The 27,840-nt window shown below is 43.2% G+C and overlaps 1 protein-coding gene and 1 long non-coding RNA gene across 9 annotated transcripts in view; one reads left to right on the top strand and one right to left on the bottom strand.

The window, feature by feature from the left end:
• Nucleotides 1–46: 46 nt before the first annotated feature.
• On the bottom strand, nt 47–27,771 carry LOC111932414 (uncharacterized). Of its 3 annotated transcripts, XR_015285552.1 has the most exons (7): nt 26,175–26,389; nt 25,079–25,318; nt 15,265–15,426; nt 13,473–13,553; nt 12,969–13,071; nt 12,696–12,789; nt 47–4,089 (listed from the first exon to the last, which is right to left on the bottom strand). It is a non-coding gene; the product is annotated as an uncharacterized LOC111932414 (long non-coding RNA). The 3 variants fall into 3 exon arrangements; XR_015285553.1 differs by lacking the exons at nt 25,079–25,318; nt 26,175–26,389 and adding an exon at nt 27,604–27,771; XR_002866132.2 differs by lacking the exon at nt 26,175–26,389 and having other exon boundaries at nt 25,079–25,536.
• Nucleotides 26,284–27,840, top strand: part of SRGAP1 (SLIT-ROBO Rho GTPase activating protein 1) — a 139,013-nt gene continuing 137,456 nt past the window's right edge. For 2 of the 6 annotated variants that reach the window (XM_086884567.1, XM_086884566.1), the window contains exons 1-2: nt 26,284–26,376; nt 27,045–27,139. In XM_086884567.1, the coding sequence (XP_086740693.1) occupies nt 27,073–27,139 (67 nt within the window). In that variant the 5' untranslated portion in view covers nt 26,284–26,376; nt 27,045–27,072. Of the gene's footprint in view, nt 26,377–26,405; nt 26,552–27,044; nt 27,140–27,197; nt 27,408–27,840 lie in introns of those variants that run through there. The other 4 variants (XM_086884568.1, XM_086884565.1, XM_086884571.1 and 1 more) reach the window with 3 other exon arrangements.

Raw genomic sequence — 27,840 nt, 5'->3', positions numbered from 1 at the left:
CAGAGGTAAAATCTGAGGACCAAGAAGAATGCTAAAGAGAAAAATGTTCATTTAGATTTTGGATTTATTTAATTCAAGGGTTTAAAGATAATATCCATCTTAGATTGGAACTACATGGCAGTAAAATGGTGAAGCAAACATTTTCTGTGGCTATGTGTACCACTATCCCCCTAGGGTCTGGTCATTCAATTTTGCTACTCTTTGAAGTGTCTCGATTCAAGGTCCCATTAGGAGCCCTCAGTCTTCAGAGGAAATGCTACATGTGTTGAGTCAAGAACCAGTTCAAATAGCTGTAGTTCAGTGCCCAAAAGCCAGTGCCTGGTGTTGAGAAGCTGGCCACCCAGCCAGGGGGTGGTACAGTACCATCTCTTACCTCCTAATTGTGCTGAGTGCCCTGGCATCACATTTTCTTCCCTGAACACTCTTGGATCCTGACTGCAACTCCATGAATGCTGCTATAGTAAAATGCAGGTTATTTCTGATCCACAGTCACACAACACAGATGTGTTTTGTAAAGCATGCCATGAAATAACATGACTCATTCTCTTAGCCACTCTTACACCAGCTTAATCACACAGGGATAGCTTGAGGTAAAAATCCCCAAATTGCTTCCTATGTTCAGTAGTCTCATTTGACAGTGCAAAATTTCTGGATTTCACATGACAGCATTCACCATTCCTATAGTTCAAATTTTTTTAATCTTCAGGAATATATAATTTGTAGGTAGGGCTGCATTTTAAAAGAAACAGATCTGAAGTATTACAAACAGCTTCATTAAATACATGCTTTCAGAAGTTATGAGATGCAAAGCGAATGCATCAAACAGAGTGAGTCATTCACTAAGATCCAGATGAAGATGCAACCCATTGAAAGACAGCAAGTTGTGCAGGTGGCCACAAATGAAGAAAAATAGATCTCTGAATGACTGAGATTAGCCTGATTCTTTCAGATTAAGTTATTCAAACAGCACCAAACTGTTAAATATTGTATTTTGAGTTTGCTGTATCAAAGGGATTTTGTTCGAGGCCCAAAGTAAGTGGTTATCTTCATATTTTTTCCTCTGCAATTGAATTCTTTTCTGAAGAATAAAGGTAGTCTGTGGTCCTGAGTGGAGATCCACTTTCATATTTTCGTAGCAGATGCTGAAACATCTTCCTCTGTGGCTGCTTATTTAATGCATTTTCATATTTGTGACACCCCTTGTCAGCAATGTGGCTACCACTGTGCTATATCTATCTTATTGCAGACTTCTCTGGGATGTGAAATAGCCTTGGTTCAGGCTTTCCATCCAGCCTGGACACTGCCATTACCCAGCTGCCATTTCAGAAACCCAAACATGGGGAACTTCTGTGTTGAATCTCATTGCTCTTACTTTTGACAGAGGGCTGGGGAAGGATGGGATGGGATAGTAATAAGCTCCTGGGGTATTTACCCTCATTCTTACTGAATATGGAAATGGAGAATTAAGGGCAGCTCTGTTTCCCCCGAGGGGAAATGGAGTGTATTGATTAATTGCTGTAGGAATATAATGGTGCTTCACACTTCCTTCAAATGCTAGCATAGCTTGAAGACAGCCCGTGAGTTTTCTGGTATGCAGTCTTTAATTGCATATCCCTTTTTGCTGGAGGGTTCAGTTTATTAATTTAATAGTGTTTTATCAACCTCTGTCAATGCAACCCCTTGCTGGTGGTTGTGGAATATCATGACTCTTTTACAGTGAAAACTAAATAGTCTTACTAATGCTAAAGTTGAAGACAATTTTCCATCTGATGAGCACACAAGCAGGCATCTGTACTTTATGCCATGTTGTACCAATTTTGCTTCCTTCCTTCCCCTCTCTAATCAGACTCTGACTGTTTGTTCTTTTGTGTCTCTTTTCTTTGCTGACCCTCTTTTCACATTGTTATTTTCAGATTAGAGAAAATTGCTTTCTGTCTGGTAGGGATATAATTTCCTTGTACCCACAGAGAATTTCACTGGGTACCCAGTCTTGGAGTAGATGTAATTAGGCTTTTGCTAAATTCCTACTGTAGCAAAACTCGTGCTATGTCACAGCATGCTGCCAAAATATCTCTCCATAGGATATTATGTCTTCTGAGTGCTTGTTTCTTAAACATTTACTCTGCTGTTTAAAATTTTTGACTGTCTGTATTAAGAGTTCAGTAAAAAGGATTAGCTTTGTAGGAGAAAAAAAGAGGGCTAGCTTCAAACATCTCTTTGTTTTCCATTTTACAGCAAGGAATGCTCCTTGTTCCCGGAATGAAACTTCATATTAAACTATAGATACCTGAACACAGCCTATGGTGTTTAACACCAAAGTCTGAGACATTGGCTCATGACTTCTGGAATCTGACCGTTCCCCACAACATAAATTACCAGGGCCAAATCCACCAGAGGATATTCTTATCCAGGGTAAAGTCTAGGGTGGGGCAGTTTTGCCTAGATTGACTGTCCAAAGGACCCGTGCTTTCAACTACTGCCAGGTAGCCTGTGGTGCTTGGCCTCCTGGTGAGCTGTGAAACACCACAAAGTGGTCCTTAAAAATGTTGCTTTTTTTGTTTCTCAATTGCAAATGCATATTCCTCACATGTAGGTAAACAAGAAGTTCCTCAATCCTTGTGTTGGACAGCTATACACTTTGAAACTTGGGGAGTTTGAATGTGCTTTGCTCTCACTATCCCAGCAATTTCTACTCTTGGTTAGTATTTTTTGATTGTGAGTTTATATATTGTTTACAAAAGCCTTTAAAATATTTTTTCTTAAACAGCTGACAGCTGGATACAATACTTTTCTGTTTAATACTTAAATCAAGCACTTAACCTGCTTCTGGGTCTAATCAACAAGACATTTTTGATGTATTTACCAATCTCCCCCTATTTTCCTGTTGACTTAAATGGGAGTATTTCAGTTATTAACTGAACCTCCTTTGAATATTAAATTGTTTAATCAAAGAAGCATAGCTTCTCTCTGTTGAATTCACAGCTACCAGTAACACCACCTCCCTCTATCATCTGGATTGCTCTGATATTTTGTTAGAGTCAGCTCTTCTCCTTCAGGGTTTTGACTAACTTTGTTTCCTCAGACTGTAAGACTACTCATTATCATGGTCATCCTTCTGCTACTTTCTGCTACAAATAGGCATTACAGATGATCCTGAAGAAGAGATGGTTTTGTTGTGATCTGACATCTTGGAATGACCACACATCACTGTAATATACCTAGTCTCAATATGAGAAGTATAAATATTTAAAAAACTTTGTAACAATTTGTCAGCTGTTTAATGTAGCAAGAGTAACATGACATTCATGTGAAGGGTTTGCTAAATGGCTGACCTAAAACAGTTCAGGAGGCAGAGAAGCACTCACTGAATATTATATGAACTTGCAACTACAGTTGACAAAGAAACATATAAGTTGTTAAGAAATAAATATTACTTGTAGTTAAAGAGCTTTTGTTTCAATGCAGTTATTATGTGAATTTCACCTCTGCAAGATGTGATTTCCAAGAGATTCTGGGGAAAAGCCATACTGGAATCATTCCACAAGTATCTCTCTTCATCAAAGTAGCAAACGACTAGTCTTACCACGTCATCATTTGCTGTTCAGTGAAAGCTGAATCCACTGAGGCTGCAATGAACATAATGCTATTTAGAGAAAGCCAGTGATCCAGAATAGGCATTACTAATTTATCATAACACCCTATGTGCAAGAGCTTTTGACTCAATTCATGAAGTTGCTCTGCACCACAGGTCCAGTAGCAGGTCTGTTACAATTCAAACATCCCTGGTAGGCACAAGAAGGTCAAACTACGCTTGGAACAACAAAGGAAAAGTTAGACATTTCACAACATGAGATCTTTGTGGTTTAATCAGTCCAGATTATCTGTTGGTACATTGAACAGATGGACAGCTCGTCACAGGGGCAGCTCTGTAGATACTACACACTTGTATGTCCTTCACAGCACGTCTCTGTGGGAGCAGTGTGACCTCAAAGAAGATGCCAGCTGTGCTCCTACATCCACTCCTTGTTCATCATCCAAACTTCTTGTTCCCGTTGTACTTATGGCTGATAATTCTGGTACGTGCTTCTCCTGATAAAAGTGGAATCAGAAATGAGGAAAAAGTTCTTAGAGGTTTCTTGTTTAAAATCACATTTAGTTTCTTTCATTGAAAGCAGATTTAACTGTTCACCCTTTCTTACCCTCCTTTGCTGAGTTTTCACAGAAAGAACTTCTCTGCTGGAGAAATAGAATAAAAACAAGCTGCAGAGAGCAGAGCTGTAACTATTTTTTATTTAAGCAATAAAAAAAGCAATACTGCAATCCTTAATTAAAGCAAGTTGAGACAACTATGTGGTTTAATGATCTGGTAGAACCCTTTTTATTCCAAGAAGAGCTGCATTTGTCAAGACAGGAACAATCAGGGAAATATGTCTTGTTTATCTCACAGAACAACTATTATCTCCTGAAAATAGCAGAGTTCTCCATTTTAGGAAGTGCAGTTAGAATTGGCTTCCCAGTCCCCTCTTTGTGCCCCTGAGTAAATGCATGTGGGAATTTTTACACAGGAGTACTCTTAGAAGATGTGGAGCTGGCATCGCCTGCTTGGTAGCATCTATTCTCCATCACCACCCCATCCCAGTACGTTAGCCATGCCAGGTAATAAATCACAGCACTGTAGAGGACTATAGCAAAGGGCATTTGGCAATTCTGGACTATTGTTCTGGGTAGTTACAAGACTATCTCTCAATCTCTCCTTTGCTCAGCTCTCTTCAGCTCCTTAACACCAGATAACATGTGTGAGTTGCTTCTACACAGCAAGGTGTCCTCTGTCTCCACACTGGTAACATTCTGTATCTCAGAATGATCTTTCCTCATGATCTTTCCTCAACAGCAACTTGCCATGTGAGTGGGAATGGGAAGGGACTTGCAGGAAAGCACTCATGTCCTGCTTTGTGTAGAGGTCTTCCCCTGCAATGTCCTGAGCAGCTGTGACTAGTCAGAGCAGTATTATGTTCAGTGAAGATCATGCATGGACAGGTAACAACTGAAGGAACACCTTGTGTCCTTAAATGCTGTTTTGTCCTAAAAGAAAATTGAATTTGTCTCTTTTTGATAAGCACAATGCCTTCCTCAAAGCAGCAGGTGGCTGGAACCATTTAGCCAGGTTTGTAATTTTCCTCTGATGATCACATTAACTAATGTTTAGCTCCTGGGAAGCTAATGAGACGCCCATGGTATCCAGAGCACTCTGCCAAACGCTGGGAGGTATGTTCTCTGCCTTCATGCTTTTAAGGAACACAAACACGTGCCAACACTGCCAGTTGGGTCAGATAGGATAAAGAGAGACTTATTGCTGGAACCACTCTAGTTCATGAAGAGTATCCTTAGAACTATTTTATGAATAGGACAAAAAACAGTTGAAAACACATATGAGGAGGGAATTTCTTTTGGTACTAATCTTGTCCTTTTGGGAATTCCCATAACCACTAGGATATTGGACTACAGGTTTTTCCATATGGGATCAGTATGAAAGACATCTTTTCAGTGGTTACAAACTGGTATCAACCAGTAATATTGAAGCTGATTTGGGTTTCTTTTTAGATTTTCAAATAGAGTATTTCCATGATGAATATTTAGAATAAAAGGTGTGTAGCCAGGCCAGTTTTCATATGGCACTTTTTTACCAGAGGGAAATAGCACTTTATGATAAGGTGTTTTTCAAAGGAAATTTTTGATGTGTCTTTTTCTGGAAAGCCTCTCTCCGTGCATATTTTGGTGTAAACCTTGTTTGTCTAATACATGTTTATATAATGAATTCAAGCCTTTTATTTCAGAAGGCTTTCACAGATATCAACTCATCCATACAGTGGAATAAAAAGACCTGACCAGATCAAATGTAGCAGATCTGATGGATCTGCCCAGTAAGGCCTGAGACAAACCTTCATCTCTGAAAACTGAGCAGTTAAATTAAACTAAACAGGATAAGGCTGGGCACTGGCTGTACTGCTGAACAGGTATGCTCGTGAGATGGACTCAATCAGCCATGGGAGAGGAGAGCAGAGCATCTGCCTTGCCAGATGCAAGGTGCAGGGTGCCCAGCACGGATAGTGGAGCTGGACACTCTGTGCAGGTCTTGACTGAGGAGGACTGCTGCCAGTCAAGCAGGAGAGCTCTCCTGGGGTATGTGTTCTGCTAGAAAGAGCAAAGCAAACCATACCATAAGAGGTGAGCAGATAGCAGGAGGGTGCTCAGGGCTTCCCAGGGCTGGCTGAGGCAGGGTTGAATGTATTTTGAACTGAGAAAGAGAGGCTGTGCTGGTGGCTGTGTGCCATGGCCCTTCTGCACAGCCTGTGCCCTTGGAGGAGTGTGGGAAGCAGGGGAATATTGAAACCACTTCAAAGCTTCCTCTGTGCCTCTGTAATCAGAGAAAGATGAAACCCATTCACAGTCTGTCCGTGTGAGATATAAATTGTTGGTGCAGCACAGCCAGTGCTGGGGACTCTCTACTCCCCTGTCCCAGTTTCCATTGCATCCTGGCAAAAAGGTAAAAATCAGCACAAATTTCACCCAAACTCAGGATGTCAAGAACAAGAACTCACCCCAATGCCAAGGAATATAAAGGAAACAAAGAAGTAATTTGCAAGAGGAATTACAGCATCAAGAACGTAAGTTCTAGCTCCTTTGTGTTTTTCAGACCTGTAGGATGATTTGAATGGTTAGACTAACAATGTCCCACAGCCTGCTGAAGAAATACAGAGAAGGCAAAAAGGAAAATTGTGTACGTCTCTGTGTCCAACATTAAATTGCAGAACCACAGGATATGCTGGATTGGAAGCAACCCACAGGATCATCAACTTCAACTCTCAACCCTGCACAGAACATCCCCAAGTCACACCATGTGCCTGAGAGAATGTGACCATTTCTCTCCAAGTCAGTAACAGCTTGAAAATAAAAATCCATGGTTACATCTGCTCTGTGAAGGCAGAAAGAGCCTTGCGTGTTGATATTTGCCACAGACCAGTAAATCACTTTGGTAAACATGACCACCGGTACATAAACAGCTGTTGGTAACATGCAGGGAGAAAAATCAGGATCACTGTGAGGGATTTCAACATCAGTAACTTAGAGAAAAGACTCATAAAGCCAGAATGAAATACCCTTGGAATTCTTCAGCATTGTAAATGATGATTTGCTAACTAGCAAAGTACTGCATCCAGTAGTGTAGTCTTGTCAAAACTTCATCTTGCAAAGGACACAAAAAAAGTCTGTGCAATAAAAAGCAATAATTGTTTAGGTTACACTGACTGTTTTGGCCAAAAACAGCCTGCTTGATGTGGAGCAGAATCTCAGCCAGCTCTGCAGATCTTGGTGACTGCCCCCAGAAAAAAACTGTCTGGGTTTGTCTAGCACTATTTAAATCAAGATTGGACCTTTTTCTGAAAAACACATTCTGTTTCAATTTGAGCTATGAGACTTGAGGCAGCCATTCCTGAAATCTCTGCTCTTCATAATGCAGCAGATCAACCTAGGAGATCTATAGAGACTTCTTAGTAACTCAGACTTAATAACTATGACACTTAATGTAGGCAAGTGTCATAATTTAATGGTCATGCCATATGCCCAAGCACTTGACGTTTTCAGTGGAAACACTGTAAGCTAAACTTCAGAAAGGCAGTTTAATTGTAATGCTTGAAATTTTTTATGTACATTTACCTCTAGTAGAAGCTGCTTACTTAACATTTTGCTGTATATGCTCCATTTTACTTAGAAAAGAGCAATATTTTCTAACACCCAGATGATGCGACATATCATGGCAAAAAAAAAAAAAAAATGTTTTCATGTAAGTAAGATTAATGAAAGGAATTATGCAGGGAGTCAATACTCTATTGACAAGTAATCCCAGGGACCATGAGCCAGCATATTTACAAAAATAAAGAAGGAGCTGGCAGTGTCAAGCCACTCTAGAACCTATACTCATCTGTCACTTGCTTTTCATCGTCCTCTTTTGACAGCTTTCATTTTTTTATTCCTGGTCAAGACAGAATGTTAGGTCCCCAGAGATTTAAGCAAACATTTAAAAACTATGCGCTGTTAAGAAAAACAAACAACTTTAGTCTCACATTCTAGGTTCAGCATGGTAAGGATGAACTAGTAATCATCCTGATTGGGCACTGAGATGTCTAGATTCTATAGAATATCATTAAAGCAACAACATGTGACCTTTACTGTTACAGATGAATATCAGCAGCAGCTTGAAATGTTAGTAGAGTTTTGAAGAGTTAGTAGAGTAGAGGTAGTTTTGTTCTGCTGGCAAAACAGGTTCCTGTGTCAATCAGTCAACCAGGTCAGGTAGTCAAAACTCCAAATGCTCTTTTATTTGTCTGAAACTTTTGAACCATTGTTTTAGGAGATACTATTGTGCTACTCAGTGCAGTCAGAAATGCTGCCTTGACTCTCGTACAAACACCTATATTTCTTATCAATTATACTTCCTGAGGCATTTTTGTCTTAATCCAGTCACAGGAAAAAATTAAAATAAAATTTTCTATGAAACACTTAATTTGAGCTGTTTGAAATAAGCAGGACCATGTTGATAATGGTATAAAGAAAGTGAGCTTTAAGCTTTTGTATTCAGATTCAATTCTTGCTCAGCGGGGTCTCTTAAATTATATTCAGGGGAGGAAATGTCAAGTCACCCTGAAATGGAAGGAAAAAGATTATGTCCTTTCTGGGAGAAACTTTTCAGAAGCATTTCTTGTATCTTAGCAACAGTATATTTAACACTGCACTGATTTTTTAGAATTTATTTTTCTTTTTTAATCTTGTTTTCTGCTGGTTTACTAACTGGGCTTAATGGATGAGATCAGACTGTGCATAGGCAGCTGGAGGAAAAGGATGCTTGCCTTAGCATCTCCGGCCCAGCCGTGGTGCTCACAGCACGTTACCCTCAGCCACTAAGGAACCACCACAGTACCTAACTGTTGTAATTCTATAGAGGAAAAGCTGGATGAGAAGTCAGTTTATCATTACTGTTTTTCATCGGTATGGGATGATTTAAAAAAAAACAAAACGTTTTATTTATATGATATAAACAGAGAAATTCAATAGATTTCCTCATTTTACAAATATTCCTCATGCTGTGTACTCTTTAGAGATTAATGCTCTAAACCCGCTGTAAATTATGACAGGATATGTGTAATCTACCAGTGACTTCAATGCTTAAAAGTCTTTGGCCTCCAGCCTTGGCCGTATCAAGGACCAAGCATGTTTCTCTTAGATCATCCTGTTCACTCCTTCATGGCTCACGGCTTGAGAGCCCAAACCTGCCCCCACTGAAATGGAAGGCAAAGCTCCAGCCTTAATCAGTGTTCGCAGAAGTTTGAACCTTTTGGCAATGGGGACCTTTTTGTTTCACAAACAAGGTCAAATTAAGCACAGCGAAGAGTCTTGTAGCTGTTTGTGAGGAAAACTGGGATGTTGGAGAGAGACGCAGATTTGGTGAGAGTTTGGGGTTCTGCCAAAGGATCTCCATAATTTACAACTACTGAGTATAGCTCTACTACTAATCTAAGCCTGGAATGGCTTGTTGTAGCTGATCAGTTGATCAACAGCTCTCTCTCAGCTTGTGTCATCAAGACAGCTAAATCTGCATTTATGTTTTAGATGTTGTTCCACAGCACAACTTTCCACGTGGCAGGTGGTTTTCTAGTGAGATGACATTTTGTTCCTAATTAATGTATGCAGTTCTTTGCTCAGGATAGGTGTTCAAAACAAGCCCTGCCAAGACGAAAGGAAAAAAACAATTCACAGTGTGAACACTGGGCCAGCTTTCCTATTTTGGACAAATAGTTCTGAAACTGATGTAAAATGTATCCTTCCCTTCTGTTCCTCTTACTAGATTATGATTATATTGCCTTCCTCAAGATTGTGGACAACGTGAGACCACTGGAGAGTAAGCTCCTCTGGCTGACCCAGAGGCAAGGAAGCCTCCCTGTTCTTCCTTTTCTTCCTCAAAGAATTTTCATTCTTGTATCATGGAAATTAATGCTGAGCTTCTGTGTATCATCAGAGAATTTACAAGTGCAACCATGGAAAGGAGATTTTGAAAGAGGATAACATTTCCTCATTTAACATTTTAACAAGCTCATGATCCCTCTTGGATGACGGAAACCAGAAGATAGTAGATGCTGGCTAAATCAGCAGAGCTCTGGAAGGCCACTGGAAAGAAGTTCTGCATCACTGAGAAGCTAGGAAAGTAAAACTGGTGTAAGATTTTGCTTACCAAACCCTGGCTTCCAACTCTGACTTTGAGATGACCACTGCATGGCTGAATGATGCCTCTTCTTAGCACCATTCCTGTACAGCGAGTGCAGGTTGCTCATCATAAGCAATAGCTTAATTTTCTTTCCAGGAGCTCAAGGTCCACAAAGCAAGCTAGAAGTGGCAGTGTGCTATCTGCATATATGTTCTGGTATATTTTGAAACCGAGATGCAGATTAGACTGCACACATGTAAACAAAGCCATTATTCTCACTCGAGCATGCAATGTGACTCTGATACAGCCTCTCTCCAACCTTCTCAGGAAGGAAACACAAAACACCAGCACAGGACCAGGGTATCCTCCTGCGATGTGAATTCAGCCAGCCCCACTGTGCCAGATACAGTGTGGGCCAGTAAATCATTTGACCCAAGCTTAGATTTCAGTACAGCAAGCAGGATACAGCCAGGCTGACAGGTCCTCGGTCCAGGCAGAAAGCACAAAGTGACAGCTTGGTGCTTTCCTGAGGCCAAAACACTAACTAAAACTGAAGACAGGGCTTCTGTGCCTCTGACTACTGTTCCTAAATGAAGCATTTCGGAATTTGTCTCCTGTCATCAGGCCTTAGCAAGGACCATCACTTAAAGAGCATGAGAAGCTCTGGAGATGCTTTGGTAAGGGCCGTGTAAATACCACAGACACAAAGTATCTCCATTGCTCCTTATGTTCAAAAATTTGTTGCTTCCTCTGACCTATTTCTCAAATCCTGAGTTTGCTTTAGTCACCTGGTTAGTGCCATCACTTCCCAGTAAAGACAGAAGGCCATGTCCTCCCTGCCCTGCCCTCTGATAAACAAAGCCTGCGCCACTCTGCTCCAATGATTGTAACTCCTAGCCAGACACTTGGAGGACACTTCCTGCAACTAAGGTAGCCCACCAGAGAGTGACACTGGTCCACAGGTATATTCAACACCCCTGGGTTGACTGGCTGCTCTGGTTCTGCAGATTTGTATCTGGCAGAGCTGGCTGAGCAGGCTCTGCACACCAGACTAGCCAGGCCAGCAAAGCAGCACAGACATGCTGCCCTACTCACAGCCCCTGCACTGCTGAGGCAGGAATGGCAGCTGTTGCAGTGATGGATACAGCTCAGTGCAATTAGCAGGAAACCTCATTTACCCCTAGAAAGTGGAACACACTTCCTTTCCTCCCAGGGGAGGATGGTCCTTTGTAACAGACAGTGACTGAAGAGGTGGATAGCCAGATACGGGCCAGAAAGGGTCAGAAGAGGGACTTGACAGACTTGGTGACTTGGGCTTGTCACATAGCTGGAGAGGTCAAATGGCAGGTGAGTACCCGTGGAGGTACAAATAGGAAAAATACACAGAGGGGAGGGCAGCCCAGGAAAAAAGAGAAGAGGCTTCTTGGGATGAAGAGAAACTGTTTTCCATTTAATGCTGCATCTGCTCCTCAAAGGGTTTTTCTCTTTAATTCCTCACACTACAGAAGGAAGTTAGTAAAACATGAAAAGATGCCGGAATAAAGCATATACATCACTGTACGCTCAATTTTAAAAATCTACACCAAAATCCTAGTGAACTTTCAGCTAAGGCACTGCAGTCTCTTCTTCTTACCTAGTACTGTGAGGAAAATTATCTTATTTATCCTCAAAGTATGAGTCATCAACAAAAAAGGAGATTATTGCATGTGTTTGCTGTAATTAATGACACCCACATAGAATGAGACTTTTGCCCCCTCTGTGAGCTGAAGCTGTTTCAGCTTTCACAGAATCAGAAGGATCCTTTTGAACACTGTGGCGCTAAACTTATCAGTGACTGGACAGAAAGCATTTTCATCCAGCTTTGAAGCCATTTATGAGGGTCTTGCAGAAAGAGAGCACAAAGTTACCTTTCTCTCCTACATGCTCCTTCATTACAGGCTCCCCAAGGATCATGGAGAAGCAAGAAAAATAATGAATATTCATTTCCAAAGTTCAGTTAATACTTGTGCATGAAGACTTTCAGCAGGCTTATGCAAAAGCACACTGGAGACTTTGCTATGTGTCTGTACATAAAACCAAAATTCTCAAGAACTCAGTCATGGCTCTCTCTTTCTCTAAATTGAATTGCAAGGCCTTATTCCTCATCTATTTAATGTTTTTATCATCAGACAGCTTTCATCTTGAGAATATTACAGGGTACAGTGGACTGAATATAACACACAGTAAACCTTAAAATCTTTGACATAGGACTATGGGTGGAACTGCCTCTCTTCAATTACTTTCATATCTAGAGAAATTCCTTCTTAAAGCAAATATGTTGTCTTCTTCCTTAAAGTTAGTAACCGTGCTGAATCTCACTTCTTTTTTTTTTTTTTTTTTTTTTTTTTTTATATATTCTACAGAATACATATTTTTTAATGTGACTTATTTAATGCCTCACCTGCCTGGCTGGGTTCAGTCCAAGTGTCTCAGAAGTACAACTTTAATTCTTCGCTTTCTTCTCAAAGTCAACTCTAGTTTCTTATTTTTGAAGACTGAAAAAAAAAGGAAGAAATTACAGATTCTGGTATTTTTTTACTTTTTTGTTACTTTCAGTAATAAAGGACTTGGAATTTTCATTATCTAAGCCACTTTTCATGGCAGTGCAAAATTTCAGACAGCAGCATTTTGAGCTGGGCTTCTATGGCATGCCTACTACCACCACCAATCTTACCCATGAGGTGGCTGCTCAGGCAGTGGAGTTTCCTCAAGTCCCCAGCTGGAGTCCAGTCACTTGGCATCCAGCCCTTTGCTCTTCCAGCTCACAAAACCTGTGCCTGTTTGATTTGAGGGAAGAGAGGTCTATGGATATCTTGTGTCAATGTGACAGGCCCAAACTACAGACAGGAATCCAGAGGGATGGCGAGATTGACTCTAGCTTGGTGGTAGGGTAATTTCTTGGGGCACAGTGTGACAGGAAGGTTTAAGGGTAGCATGACATTTGCAGAGGTGCAGTAAAGTGGACATGGAACACTCTCTCTCTCTCTCTCCACGGGCCAGAATGCTACAGCCAAGAGTGGTGGAAATACCACTCCAGGTCTCTGCTCCTTACCGGGGTGGTGTTAGGGGGAAGGAAGAGAGATGAATCAGAGCTACATCCCTGTAAGGCAGAGTTCCTGCCTTCTCTTCCTGGCCACCCCAGGAGCTTTACCTCCAGTGAAGAGGTACACAGCTTTACCTCCAGTGAGGAAGTGTGGCACTAGGAAGAACTGAACCTATGTCCCTCTCCTTGTTTTGTTTCACTCAGCAGGAATTCATCCTGAAAAACAAGAATTAAAAAGGCTTACTGCTTAGTCTGGTTTAAGATGAAAGGAAAGATGTTTTCTGGCTGGTGTGTAAGAGGTAAGACTTTGAAAGGATTTGAACAATTATGAAGACCAATATGAAAATTTTAGTATTGTGGCAGGACACAGTGATTGAGAATGAGCTGAGGTCTCAGGTAACTGAACTGAAGCCAAAAGGAACAAGAGCCCTGATCCAGCAAAGATACTTCACACAGGCACAGCAGCTTCTGTGCTCTGAAAATAAGCTTTGTCTCAGATGTTGTGATACCATTTATTGTCTGGTTTAATATCTTAGTGAATGAGCTACTGACACCATAGCTACAGAGGGGAAATACGCTTTTCTTAGCAAAAATAATACAGAATATTGACAAGTAGAGAACTGCTCTCACCAGAGTCTAATTTTCTCTCCTTTGAGAGCCTGCTTTCTGTAAAAGGCATTCGCTTCATAATGCCTTGGCAAAATCAATCACAACAAACATCCCCTGTTTGAGTTGTGCAATATAGGAAGTCTGAAATGTTCATTTTCAGAATAGTTATTTCATATTCACATTATTATTTTAGTTGCCGTGTTAAAAAAAAAGATTAATGAGATTTCTGGCAGTGAAACACCTAGATAAAACACTTTCTAAACATTAGACATAGACTTACTCTATTCCTTTCTAAATAGGAATATCAAGCTTTTTCTTCCCAGTTCAAGATAAGTTGTAGCCACACATTCAGTGAGTTCCTGGGTTGACTCAAGATAACTTAAGTTAACATAGAAACTGCTGAAAAGAAAAGTGACAGAGGATTTTTTCACTATGTCTGTTTTTCTAAAAGAGCTAATGGAAAACAAGCTGGCTGAGATTCTGTTTGCCTGAGGTAATCAGTTTTTTGATGTGTGAATTTTTTTCATCATAGTAAACACAGGGTGAGTAGGACTGTGAGCCTAGACTTGCAAATTTTCATGACAGCTTTGCATACTGAAATGATTCACATAGTGAAATAATGCTGGAAGTTAATAAAAGAAACACAGATTCTCCTGTCATCCTGATACTCTTCAAGATACAGAATCCTACCTTCAAGGCCTCTTGAAGTCAGTAATATTCTATCAAATGAGTTCAGCAGTTTGGAACACATACATAAAGACCAATTCAAATTCTCCTTCCACGTCAGTATGCTTTGCATGATTATTTATCCAGGGCATTGTTCTAGCAGAAGGTAAGTAAAATACTTGTTTAACACTAAAGATAAATTAATCACTGCTTTGTTTCATTAGCAAAGTAATGAAAGTGCCAGAACAGACAGAATCTAGCTCTAAATACCAATCTGGACAGAGGCCTGCCCCTGAAGAGGACTAAGCCATTGTCTAGGCGCCTAACCTTGCTGCATACACACTTGTCTGCTTGATGTCTCCTCCATTCCTGCTTTTGTACATGAGTGGTGGGGGCCTGTGATTAAACATGTCCAGAAAACAAAAGCTGCATACTCAGAGAAAGAAGAGGAATCAGAGGTTTTAATGTCCACAGTTTACATAATGAGCTCAAACTTATGCACTGCAGGAGTTTATACTGCATATTGAATACCCGCAGTTGGTCAGGTAAGACTTTTTACTGACCACTACAATGTTGGCCTGCTCACACATCAGTATTATAGCTCTCCAGCCTGATATAATTCATTCTCCATAGGCACAACACACCCTCTTACCTGACTTTGTACAAACTTGGGAGATGCCTGTCACAAGCCTTGGGCCTCTGTTTTACATCCCAAATACTTCAAGGCCATTATCTGATTCAGCAGCATTCAAGTTCTCTCTTGAATTCTGACAAGAGAAGTAGCAGTTTAAATCCATCAAACAGAAAATTTGACCTAAGAAGAAAAGGAAAATTTTAACATGAATAGATGTCAATATGCTATGTGGCTTATGGGGAAGGTGCAGCTGCAGTTGCTTGATGCTCTTAAGGAGTCATCAAAAGCTGCTGCTCTGCAAAGTGAACCTGATTTAACTTGTTCCCTGTGGCTCCTAGAGCTGAGTAATCCTCTTCAGTATGTCCTGTTTTGGTACAAAACCTGTTCATTCCATCACCTCCAGATCAACTATGCAAGTAAAATGGATCTGACACACATTTTTAACTTGCAATGATTGTTTTTGCCAACTTTTCCTAATTAGTGCAGATTCTCTCCGTGACCTATTTTCAGGAACTGAGCAGTTCAGTAAAGCCTGGATAATAAGAGCCTGTGTTTTTACTTCTACAAAATAACATAAAGCTCATCTGTAACTTCAAGTTTCCCTTTAGCTGCTGCTGTTGCAAAAAAGTTAGAGATACAAAACAGGACACTTATTTTCAAGGTTAAACCTTGAAAGCCCTCCAAGTCCTCAGCACTGAAGACATTTTTAATCAGAGAATCTCTTCTCTAGTTCATCTCCACATTATATCTATAAAGCAGATGTGACACTCACACCTCATTCCTTGACAGTCTTGCTGCAGAGGAAGACTTGCTCTCATTTTCTCTCTTGAAGTCCTGCCTGTTTGTTCTTCAGTGAATCTTATTATCCTGTCTGAGCAGCCACACAAGTTTAATGACTGGGGCAGAGACTACTTCCCTGGCTGGCTGTTGCCTAGAGTCTGATGTTTCTAGTTACATTCTTGGGCACCAAGAGATGTGGCTGTGGATTCTCCAGGCTATGGCAGGTGTGCTTTCCACTCACACACTAGAGAGCTGAGGAGGGATCCCAGACTTATTCCCATTGCCCTGTCTTCTAGCCCCCACAAGACAGCTCCCACACAGCACACTGGATTTCCTGGGCAGTTACTTCTCCCCCTGCACTATGAAAGGGAAGTGGACAGCTAGGATTGCATTTGGTACTAGGTGCTGAAGTCCTTGAGTTGTAGGGATTAAAATCTTACATTGGACCAATCTGATGAATACAAAAGACAACCTCTGAAGTGCATTTATAATCTTGTATCTATTCTTCACAGTTCCCTTTATGAAAAGTAAGTGGTCCACTCTTAGTCTTTTTAAAATATAGTGCAGGAATTACAGTTTACAGAAACCCAGGAACATAGTATATATGTGGGATCTAGCTTTTCAGGTGTACTTAGCTTACTTATATCCAGCTGAAGGATGTTGTAAACTACTGATATGTGCCAAGATGGTCTGTATATTAGTGTGTTTCCTTACACAAGATAAAGTCCAAGCCACAGGAGAGCAAAACAGCCCAAATTTCTGGTCTCTGTGAGCTGAGAGATGTAAGCATATTCTGACAGAGAAAAAAAGAGGCAGTAGGCCCTGACCACAGGAAGGATGCTTTATAAATTCTATAAATCCTGAACTATTGAACTATTCAGGAAAAAGAAAACCGGTTCTGCATAATTATCCTGGGAGTGCAATATTGTAGTGGATGCATAGGAAAAAACACCAGAAGCACAGAATGCTTGACTGAGGCAAGGCATATTGATGATTCAAAAAAGGAGCTGAATTTTTTAATAAATATTATTTTTTAAAGCAATCAGACAGATTCAGTGTTCTTAATTCTGTGGTCATACAGTATCACAGGGACGTAATTAAAAAGTTACTTTTCCAAGCCGAGAGACATGCAGTTGCCAGGCAACATATTATATACTTGAGAACATATAACACTGCACATGATTTATGTAGTGCTGTTGTTGTGTCTCCAGATGCTGATACCATTGTGTCTAATGAAGATTCTTATAGGCTCAGCCACCACCTAGCTACAACCATCATGCTGAATCTACTCCTCAGTACTGCTGGCATCCATCAGCTGCAAGCCCATTTTTAAACCCACAGCTTGGATCACTACTGAAGAGTCAGTAATGTGAACAGAAGTTAATTGGAAAGGAGTAGCAATGAACTGCATTAAAGTCCTTTCTTTACTTTTAATATCAAATAATCATTCTGATAATATTAAAACATCAATCTAAAAATTATTAATATAGATGTTGAGGTTTACTGCATTTGCAAAAATGAAAATATTTATAAATGCTTATGTCACAAGACATCATCTCTTAGGACGCTAGAAAGATTTATGGGATATGAAAATCACATCAAAAATTACACTCAGAATTAGAATTATTGGAAATCACCCAAAATAATTGTTCTGTGTTTTCAGGTTCGTGGAAAGAAAGAACACATTTCCATTTTGGATCTATTACTTAGACTGGACTAGATTCTCATTCCCCATGGACACAGCTTTATCCTCTGCCACAGCTGAAAACTCATAAAAGAAGGCATGAGCTCCTGTGAAGGTTCATAAGTACCAGTAATCCACGTTATGAAAACAAACCTACATGGAGTCAATGTATGTTCAGTTGAATGGCATGTCATTTGTGTTGGGCTTGCTGCAGTAGTTTGATGTTGGAGAATGTAAGCATAGGGAACCTTCCTTATCCTACATCTCAGATGTTGTGGTTTCATAGGCCATGCCACCTTAGTCCAAGTACATTAATTTTCTCAGATTTTATACAAAATATTTTTTTTCTTCAGATATTATTATATTGTGAGAAGGGAGAATAGGCTACTACATTCAGGGGAAAAATGTTTTTTAAAAAATGGTTTGAGTATTTTCTGTTTGAGGTTTGGAAGCTTCGAGTTGGTGCCTGCAGAATCCTCCTCCTGGAAGTAGCCCGCTGGAGGGAGCTGTGACATCTCAAATACATCAGCAGCCTCGGCTGGAAACTCCCTCCTGGAGGCCCCCGGGAAGGATTTTCTACACATTTTTAGTCTTATGCACTTTTGAAAACTATGAATCACCTTAAACAGGTGTTATCTTTTGTCAAAATGAATTTCTGAAGCAGTGGATGTTAACAGCAAGCTTTTGATTATGTGTATCTGAGAAACAGACTACAGAGATAACTTCATTTGGAGACAAGTGCCTGTGTGCAGCTTGCAATATTTGCACACCCAGTTACTGTGACATTGAGTGGCTGAACAGAAATAAAAAAAGGGAACTACAACTAAGAAATGTTCAATCACATGCCAAAAATGAAAGGAAAAAACTGTTCCTGTACTCCTTACTGATTTTCTTCCATGTAGGATGCATCTTCTTGGACGCTGGCATAAAAGCTTAAAAACTTTACTTCGAAGCCACAATTTGAGGTAAGTTAATTGTATTTTGCCTTTGGGCTACTGTGTGTGTCCTGTTGATGAGAGCCAGGTGTGCGGAGAGGGTTAGCTGCAACCTATAACAAGGATATGACAGAAAGCCAGGTTTAACAAAGGACATGGGTACCTTCAAGCACCCAGCAATTCCATGCCTCCACAGCACGGCCTTGGGCATTGTCTGAGGAATCATTGGCACCCCAAAATTCACCCAAAGAGGGAGACTGCAGCAAGGAGCGCCTTCCCTGTACCAAGTCACACTAGCATCAAATAATTAGAGGAACAATTTTCAGGTTAATACTTGTCTTTTAAAATCCAGACACAGAAGAAGGACATCCTGGTGTCTTTTGATACAGGGGGACAGCAGCCCTAGAAGTAGGTCTGGGTTCAATTCCTTCTGCAGCCTGAAACCATTGCAACTGACACCACACAGCTCACTCTGGAGTGCTCTTGGGCCATGCTAGCAGCTGGGATTGTGAGTGAAGTTGAAGTGGAATTAAGCAAAGTGTAAAAATACTGGGTCTCCTCAGAACCAGCTTGGAGCTGTATCCCTCCCTACCTCTATTTCACAGCCGAAGATTCAGTTATATTGGTATTAGCATTTCCATATAGGATCAAGGAATATTTTGAGTAGGAAGGGACCCACAAGGATCATCAAGTCCCAGGTATCACCACCTTTAGCCATCTGCCAACCTTTCTGCATGAGTCTGGTTCATCTTCTTCCAACTGTGAAGGCAAAAGTAGCTAAGGGAAAAAAAACCTCAGGAAAGCAGCATCATGCTATCAATAATCAAAAGAGAAGATGCTAGAGAGATAGCCTTCCTTTTTCTACTCTTCCCTCTCTCCACATATGCCTTTCTCTCAGTCAAGGGCTCAGCCAGAGGGAAGACCAAGGGGCTTAATCAGAGAAATGACAGCATGCCGTGTAGACCATTAATAGCCAGGCACTTTTTTAGCCAGATTGCAGCTGTTCACACCCACCTAGCCACATTAATGAATAAGCAGACTAGCTGGATGCTTCTGAGAGAATGAACAAGGCTGACATTTGAAGTGTCATTGCTGGGCTTCAAAATTAAAGCCCTTTTGAGATAAATGAAGGTGATTCGCAACCTGTAAACTACTGGCACAGATAGAAGCAGCCCAGAAAGCTGAGGTTCCTGGATGGAAAATCTGGATGGCCCATGAAGGCCATATAAGGATAGCAAGACTAGGCAACACAAGGCAGTTGTGTTCCCCTATCTAAGTCCTGAGGGTACAATCCAGCAGCCTTATTCATAGAAGCATTCCAGTTTAAGTCATATAACAGCCTGATGAAGTACATAGGACTGATTTTTTTAAAATGAGATGTTCTTAATTACCAGATGCTGCTTCAAGCAGTTCCTTCTTTTAAACATAACCCAGCTTCTGGTGTTCTCCACTTAAAACCATTAGTATGAGAAGGTCAGGAGTAATAAAGTAGCAGAAGTATTTCATTTTTAGATGTGAATGGATAGAACAAACACAAACAATCCATACAGAAAATTTAAACTCAAAAGCTGTTTATCAGAGTTGCAATTATCTGCTCATCAAAGACTTTAAATACCACTAACACAGCCCCTTAGGCTCACTTGGAAGAGTTCTTTCAAAATGCACTGGTGTTCCTTTATCAGGCTTGGAAAGAAAAGCCAAACCAAAAACAACCTTTCTGCTTCTCTGAACAATATACTCTTAAATTTAAGAAGTAAGATAATACAGAATAATGCTAGTGCATGTAAGCTGGCAGGTAGAAGGTGTGTAAAGCTTACAAATTAGGCATTCAGCTCATTATGTTCAGAAGTGGAATACTAGAGTCTCAAAGGCTACCAACAGAACAAAAGTAGCCCCACAGAGAACACAAACCCTGCAGTGAGGATGCAATTACTTCTGTAATTCTTCTCCTTCCAAATGGCAAGACTGCCTCAGTCTCTTCTCATTAAGTGAGAAAGTTATTACTTGGAATTCATTCCTCCTTGTAATTACTAATTGGGAAGTGAATAGCAATACCATATAAAAAAGGATAATATTCTTAACAACAGCAGAAGGCATAAAGTAGCCTCATCACTTCCTATATGTTAGTTATGTCATTAGTCCTATAGCACTGCTCAAAATGAGTCTCATTAATTTCTTCAAACAAAATAGCAATTAAATAATGTGGGGAGGTTTAGGTTTGGTGCTTTTCTTTTTGATTTAGAAGAAACACAATGCTCACTCAGGTCCCAGACTCTCTCAGTCCTCCAGGACTGAAATCTTACCTTATTGAACCAGAAGGATCTCTTAACATTTCAAGTCAGTGATTTCACTTGGAAGATTTTTTTTTTTTCTGCAATGTGAACAATTGGATTCAGATGTATTTCATGCTGAGAGAGCTATTGCACACATTTGAACATGGCAAATTGGCTGTATACACACATGCATGCACACACATATATAGGAAAGCTTACCTAGTGGTTGTTTTCCTGAATTTGCCTTCAGATGACCGGCTAACAGGATTACTTTCCAATGTGACTGCCATTAGTAAATGAACAAATGCAGTCTGCATGCCCTTAGCTGTGCATTTCATTTAGCAGCAAAGGACAATAAATATTCCTAATCATTGTTAAGATTCAGCGTATCACTTTCAGGTTTAATGAAGACTATATCATCACTGTCTTATATGACCTCTGGTTATGATTATTATTAAGGAAAATGGGAACAAAATCTGTACTAGATTAGGTGTCCAAAATAAGCGAATTTCAGATGCCCACCCCTCTTGATTGACTTTTGAAGGAGGTTAAATGACTTGGTTAAATTACAGAATCACAGAATGAGTAGAGTTGGAAGAGACCACTGGTGGGCATCTAGTCCCACCTCCCTGTTCAGACAGGGCTCCTAGAACGTTACTGAGGATTGTGTCCAGACAGCTTTTGAATATCTCCAGAGAAGGAGACTCCACAACCTCTCTGGGCAATCTGTTCCAGGATGCAGTCACCCTCACAGTAAAATAAGTTCTTCCTCATGTTCAAGTGGAACTTTCTGCGTGTCAGTTTCTACCCCTTGCCTCTTGTGCTGCTGCTCAGCACCACTAAGAAGAGCCTGGCTCCCTTTTCTTGATACCCTCCCTTCAGATATTTAGAGACATCCCCCCTCAGTCATCTCTTCTTGTGGCTGAACAGGCCCAACCCTACCAGCCTGTCCTCATAAGAGAGATGCCTTAATCATCTTTGTAGTCCTCTGGTGGACTTGCTCCTGAAGCTCTGTGTCTCTCTTATACTGAGGAGCCCTCATTTGAACTGGGCATATGACTTGTGTGTGAAGCTCAGAAAATGGGCATTCTGATCATTATATTCTAAAGAAACTCAGCATAATGGACAAAAAAAAGCAACCTGAGGGGGTACATAGTAAAGCCTAGGGCTTGAAAATGCTCATGGACCCTGGAATAACATGAACTTACAGCATGTTTCCAATTCTACATACCCCACCTGTAGGCACTCTTAGTGTGGAACAAGAATGCCTTTTCTTCCCCTTTCTGGAAGAAACAGTGTACACTTGGCTTTACAATCAATATACCGTGCCAATGTGCTGTTCCTGGCAATGAAAGGTGAGTGACAGCTTAGGCTCACAAAGAAACTCAGGTAAGGGAAACATCTCTCCTGAACTACTAAAGCTTGCTAAGCTCACAGTCTTCGTTTCATTTTGTGAAGGTCTAGCTGAATGCTTTGGAATCACTTTCAGGTCAGCCAGGGTGAAGTCCTGGCTCTTCTGCAGCCCGTGGCAAACCCCATAAGCCCAGATTTCATCTCCATGTTTCAGGAGTTTATAAGCACAGAGCAGTATTAAGCACTGCAGTGGTTGGGGGCAGGGGAGAGAAAAAAAGCCTCACTGGTTTTACATCTTAGATAAGCAACTGTATTTGCTAAAATAATCTCATTCCAAAGCAAATAGATTTGACTCTTTAGAAATGTGCATCTTATCAGTGACAAACATTTAAACAAGCTCTTTGAATGGTGCCTCTTACTGATTTTTCAATAACAATCAAATGTTTCATTGTTTCAATTAAAGCTTGGTCTTTCACTTAGAGACTTACTGTCCAATTGTAAAATGACTGATTGACTGCAATTATAAAGCAAGATGAATTATTTGTCATCTTTTCAGACTAAAGAAAATTAGTGTGGGGTTTTATTAGTTAAGGGGGTCAATGTATTTCATTGCGTACTCACAGAGAATAGCTCAATGATACTCCAGCAACCAATTATATGGACTATTTTTATAAGCAGCAGGAGAAAGCAAATACTGCACAGCTCATCAGGCTGGGTAAATGAAATGCAATAATGAAGTTCTCAAGCAAGCAGAATCAAACATACCCATGTTACTCCCTTTTTGCACTAAGTGTATGAAGTATTGCAGGAACTGCTCTCTGTATAAACATGTCTCTGTTCTATCATACATAATTCAGGTTTTCCAATTCCCCAGTGGAGTAGATTACCTAACTCCTGAGGTACAGTCCACAAACCCTGCACCAGAACTGTACCACAACAGTACTGTACCACACTGCATTATTGATACAACAATGTCTCTAGCAACAACATACATGCTCTCCATCAGCTTTATCCCAATACTTTTTAAATGTCTATAGCATCCTCCCTGACAAAACCTGGATATGCTCTACAAGCAGTAAGTTAGAGTTCAGAGAACATCGGATAAACGTGACTTCTGAAGCATCATTCATGAGTTCACAGGGATTTAGATAACAAGACGGTTCCACAGCTCTAGCACTTGCTGCTCTCAAAATTCATGGGAACTCTGCGGGGATCTTTGGGTCTCAAATGACAGGCATTTCTGTAATAATCTTCTGTGTCCTGTAAGGCACCTCAAACGTGGCATTGCAGGGCCCAGGCAGGGTCTGTTCCCGTGCAGGCTTCACAATGGGATTGCAGGCTGTGTAAATCAGTGCGGAATTGAGTCCAGAGACTTGAGCTGCCATGAACATCTTAAAAGAAGATTACACCCATGTAATAACGCACAATCCTTTGCCAATCTCTAAAGACGGGGGGGGGAGGGAGGGGGGGGGTGGAAAGCAGAAGAACAGGGAGAGGGGGCCAGAATCAGATTTCTCAGCCAGCTCAGTCCTGGTTGTCCTGGAGCCCAACCCTAACTCAGGGATCCAGAATCTGTGCAGCTCTGAGCCTGGCACACTCAAGCCTGCTGGGCCCCTGACCCATCCCTCCTCCGTGCTCTTGCCACAGACACACAGCCCTGAGCTGAGTGGCTGAATACAGTGAAGTCAGCTTCCAGAACCCAAAGCTGATTTCTTCATCTTCTCAGGCAGCAACATAGTCTGTCTGCAGCTTCTGTTTTGGCTCTGTGGAGACAGGTTGATCCTATGGATGCAGAATCTAGTGCAGAGGGAATGGATGGTGTAGGCATGGGCATTCAGCCTATCTCTGAATCCTTCTCCTCGCATTCTCTCCAGCACAGGCTCAGTGGTCAGAGAGGGCTGTGTCCTTCAGGACAGGATGCACAGAATGTTTCTACACCTTCAGCCACATTAGGACATGGTTTGTATGCCCAAGTCATAGGTAAGGGAGAAAGGGACTGGCCTGGGTGGAGGTACCAGACTGCACAACCTCACACAGGGCACAAGGGGACTTGAGCACTGTTCCCTGTCCTGTTTGCAAAAACAAAGTGCTCTGAAAGACCAGACAAGACTTACATCCAATTTCCAGCTAGTGCTTTGTGTTCACAGGGAACACGGCCCACTGTCTTGCAAATCAGCCAGTCCCCAGCCAAACAGATGGACTTGAACAGCCAGGAGGCAAGATGTTGGCATCAAAGGTTGAGATGAAAATCAAAGTGGTTGGGATTACAGAGATGACTGCTCTTTTGAGGTTGGGCTTCTTATTCAAGGGATGTAATTTGACTATTCAACCTAAATTTTTTTAGTTGGTTTTAGACAATAACCTCCTGTACTAAGGCAGTGTTAGGTGATCTGGACTGGGATCAGAGTGGAAAAAGATTGCACTGGGAGGGCAAGAGGAAGAAATGTAATAAAATTACAGAGAACAAAGCATGAAGATGCAAAAGGGAACAGGAATCCTGTTATCTTAATCCCCTAGCAGGAAGAGCATGGTACCTAATGAAAGATGAACTGCAAAGGATAAATGTACACTTACTGCTGAAATGCAGAGGTGTGGAAGTGAGCAACTGTAACACCAAGGCAACATGCTTACAAGAATTAAATATAAACACAAGCAAGAATGTCTGCATGAGTACAGTTAATTGTGCCAGAGCTAGCTGTCCAGGACAGGATATCTGGAAACTTCCACCACACAAATTATATAGCCACTGTCTTTGGAAATTAATTGTAAGTAAGTGAGCATCTTTGCTTAATCACTCCTGGACATACCTGACATCAATGGGGCCCTCTGTATCCAGAATGTCCCCTGCCTGTTTCTAACCTCCTCAGAGCTGACTTCCCTGCAGCTCAAAGTCTGAAGCTGTGGCTTGGTTTGACTTTTGGCTTTGATCCATGAATGACAGCCTCATTCTTTGTTACCACAAGGCATCATGTCCATTATTCTGCTTTTTCATTTTTATTTTTTTTTCCAGAAAGCTCTTCTCTGACAAAAGCAAAGTTTCAGAGCAGCTGGTGGAAAAAGAAAAATGGTTGTACAACCTGAGCCACACCTGAGCCCTTCTGCATTCCCAACCTTACAGCGAGGGACCTTGGAGAAGCGTGGCTACCAGCTCTGTGAACCATTGTACTTGACTCCTGGCAGGCATGCATGCTCTCACTGCACCTGCAGAGCTGGCAGCCAGCTCTCATCCTCCAGAGTCTCCAAGGGCTCAACCAGCTTCCAGCTCTTCAGGCAGAGGAGGCTGTCTCCACCACAGCTGGAAGCTGGACCAAGGGCGTGCCAGGGTCACTTACGCCCTTTTGCCCCATGCTCCAAATTTCATCTATTCCTGCCCTTTTGGGTGATCTTCTTCCCCTTTTCCCAGCCCCAGCTTTGCGGGGACGGCTGTGCCCCTCTGCTTGCTGGGAATCCATCCTTCTAAGGCTGACATTCAACGTGGCTGTCAGACAGGGCCAGCCCCGATGCGTGCCACGCACAGCAGCTCAAGGGAGCATCATTTTAAGTGGCCTCCTGCCCAGTTTTGCTTGTTTCCCGCAGGAGATGTGCGGAATGCCCCACACAGGGATGCTGACACTCCTGCCCCCCAGAATAAGCTGTATCCGCAGGGGAGCACCGGGCGGACAAGGGCCGTAAAAGCAAGACCTGCTGTACTGAGGGTGCAGCTCTCCCCTTGGGTGCCGCCATGCTCTGTCCCTCTGGGTCCGGGTCCCTCCGCACACGGTGCAGCCGTGCCCTGCCTCCGGAGACACCAGGGTGCCCCAAAGGCCACTTGTCCCCTCCGGCCTCCCCTTCCCCGGGCGGCTCAGCGCTGACGGCAGCACGGGGCTTTAACTTTCCCTGATCAAGGGCCTTCTGTAAGCGTACCGCGGCCTCACACCCCTGTCCCCCGAGGGCATCCGGCCACCGTGGGTTCGATGGAGGCGGAGGGGCGGTGATCTCCCTCCTCCCACCCCCGCCCAAACCCCCCAGGCCTGCTGGGCCTCCAGCTACGGGCCGGTCGGGGCAAGCGGGTGCTGCACCCACGGGTCCGGCCCGGGGCGGCGGGGAGGCGGAGCGGGCGGACAAGGCAAGCGAGGACCGGAGGCGGGCGGGCAAGCAGGAAGGGAGGAGACAGCGGCGAGAGGGCGGGGAGAAGTTTATTCTCGGAGACACCTCTCCAGGGCGCGGCGGGGGAGCCGCCCCGAGCCGGCGACTGCTCGCCCCGCGAGGTTGGGACATGCGCCGCGGCGCTGCCGCCCGGGGTTAGTCACGGCGGGGCTCCGGCCCCGACTTCCCACCCAGGCGAGCGCGGCGGCAGCAGTCACCGCTGTCTCTGGCGTACGGACCGAGGGCGGCCGCCTGCCTCCCGCCCCTCGCTCTCTCCCTGCTTCCCTTCCCCTCTCCCGGGTGCGTGAGGAGAGATAACAATGGTGGGGCGCAGCCGCCGGGCCCCCGCCCTCGCCTAGTGGAAGCGAGTGCCCCGCGGCCGCTGCTCTGCCGCCCCGCCCTGCGGCGGCCCCGGGCCGCGGACCGCGTTGCTGCCGGCGGCGGTGCCGGGAGGCGATGGTGCCTGCGCCGGGGTTAGTCTGATCGCCGCTCCCCGCCTCGCCGCCTCCGGTGCCGGCGGCGCTCCCACGGGGCCAGCGCCCGCCGCCTCCCCGGCCGCCGCGCTCGCTCGGGCTTGTGGCCGCCTGACACAACTTGGGAGCTTCTCCAGAAAAACAAGAATAATTAGTGATAATCATTTATAACAAGGCGGAGAAGCGGAAGAAGCGAGTGGATAATGTCAACCCCGAGCAGATTCAAAAAGGACAAAGAGATTATAGCGGAGTATGAAAGTCAAGTGAAAGGTAAGCGCGGGGAGGCAGCGGGAAAGCCGCCGAGGGAGCTGGGCGTCCTGCCGGCCCCTTCCCCCGGCTGCCGGCCGAGCCGCCACCGCCGGCGGGGCGGCCGGTCCCACTTGCCCGAACTTCGGGGCGAGAGGGCGGCGGAGGCTTCCCCTCACCAGCGCTCCGGGCGGCGCCGGTGGGTCCGAGGGGTCGGGGCCGGACGGCGGCTGCGGCGGCTCTTCCACAGCCCGGCCTCGGCCGAGCACCTTCCCTTCCTCCACCGACTTCGGTAACGCCCGGGGTGGGGGGTGGGGGGGGAGGGAAGGGGAAAGGGAGGACAAAAAAAAAAAAGCTTGTCAATTACTGAGGCGAGAGACAATGCTAAGCCATACCCCTTTCTTGAGGCACATGGCTGGTGTCTCCCACCCTCCCCTCAGGGCCGTAGTTCTTAGCTGAGCTGTAGAAGATGGTTAATAAAGAATTACCCTTGACTGCTGAATGAGCCCATTCAGCCATCCCAGGAAGTATTTCAGCCTCGCATCGCCCGGCTGTATCGCATCCAACTATTGTGCCAAGGACAGCGCCGGCAGATCCTGGCTTGAGCCACCGGCGCTTCCAGACCTTCGAGTTTCCTCGCCTAGCGTTTTCCCTCTGCCAGTCTTGGGTGGAACAGAGGTTGGGAAAGTAGCGACATGGCAGTGGGGTGTGGGTCTCTTGGTGTG

Source organism: Cyanistes caeruleus, chromosome 4 (genome assembly GCF_971803275.1).
Source record: "Cyanistes caeruleus chromosome 4, bCyaCae1.hap1.1, whole genome shotgun sequence".
Classification (NCBI taxonomy): domain Eukaryota; kingdom Metazoa; phylum Chordata; class Aves; order Passeriformes; family Paridae; genus Cyanistes; species Cyanistes caeruleus.
The sequence above is the reverse complement of the archived record's forward strand: the minus strand, read 5'-3'. Positions and strand labels throughout refer to the sequence as shown.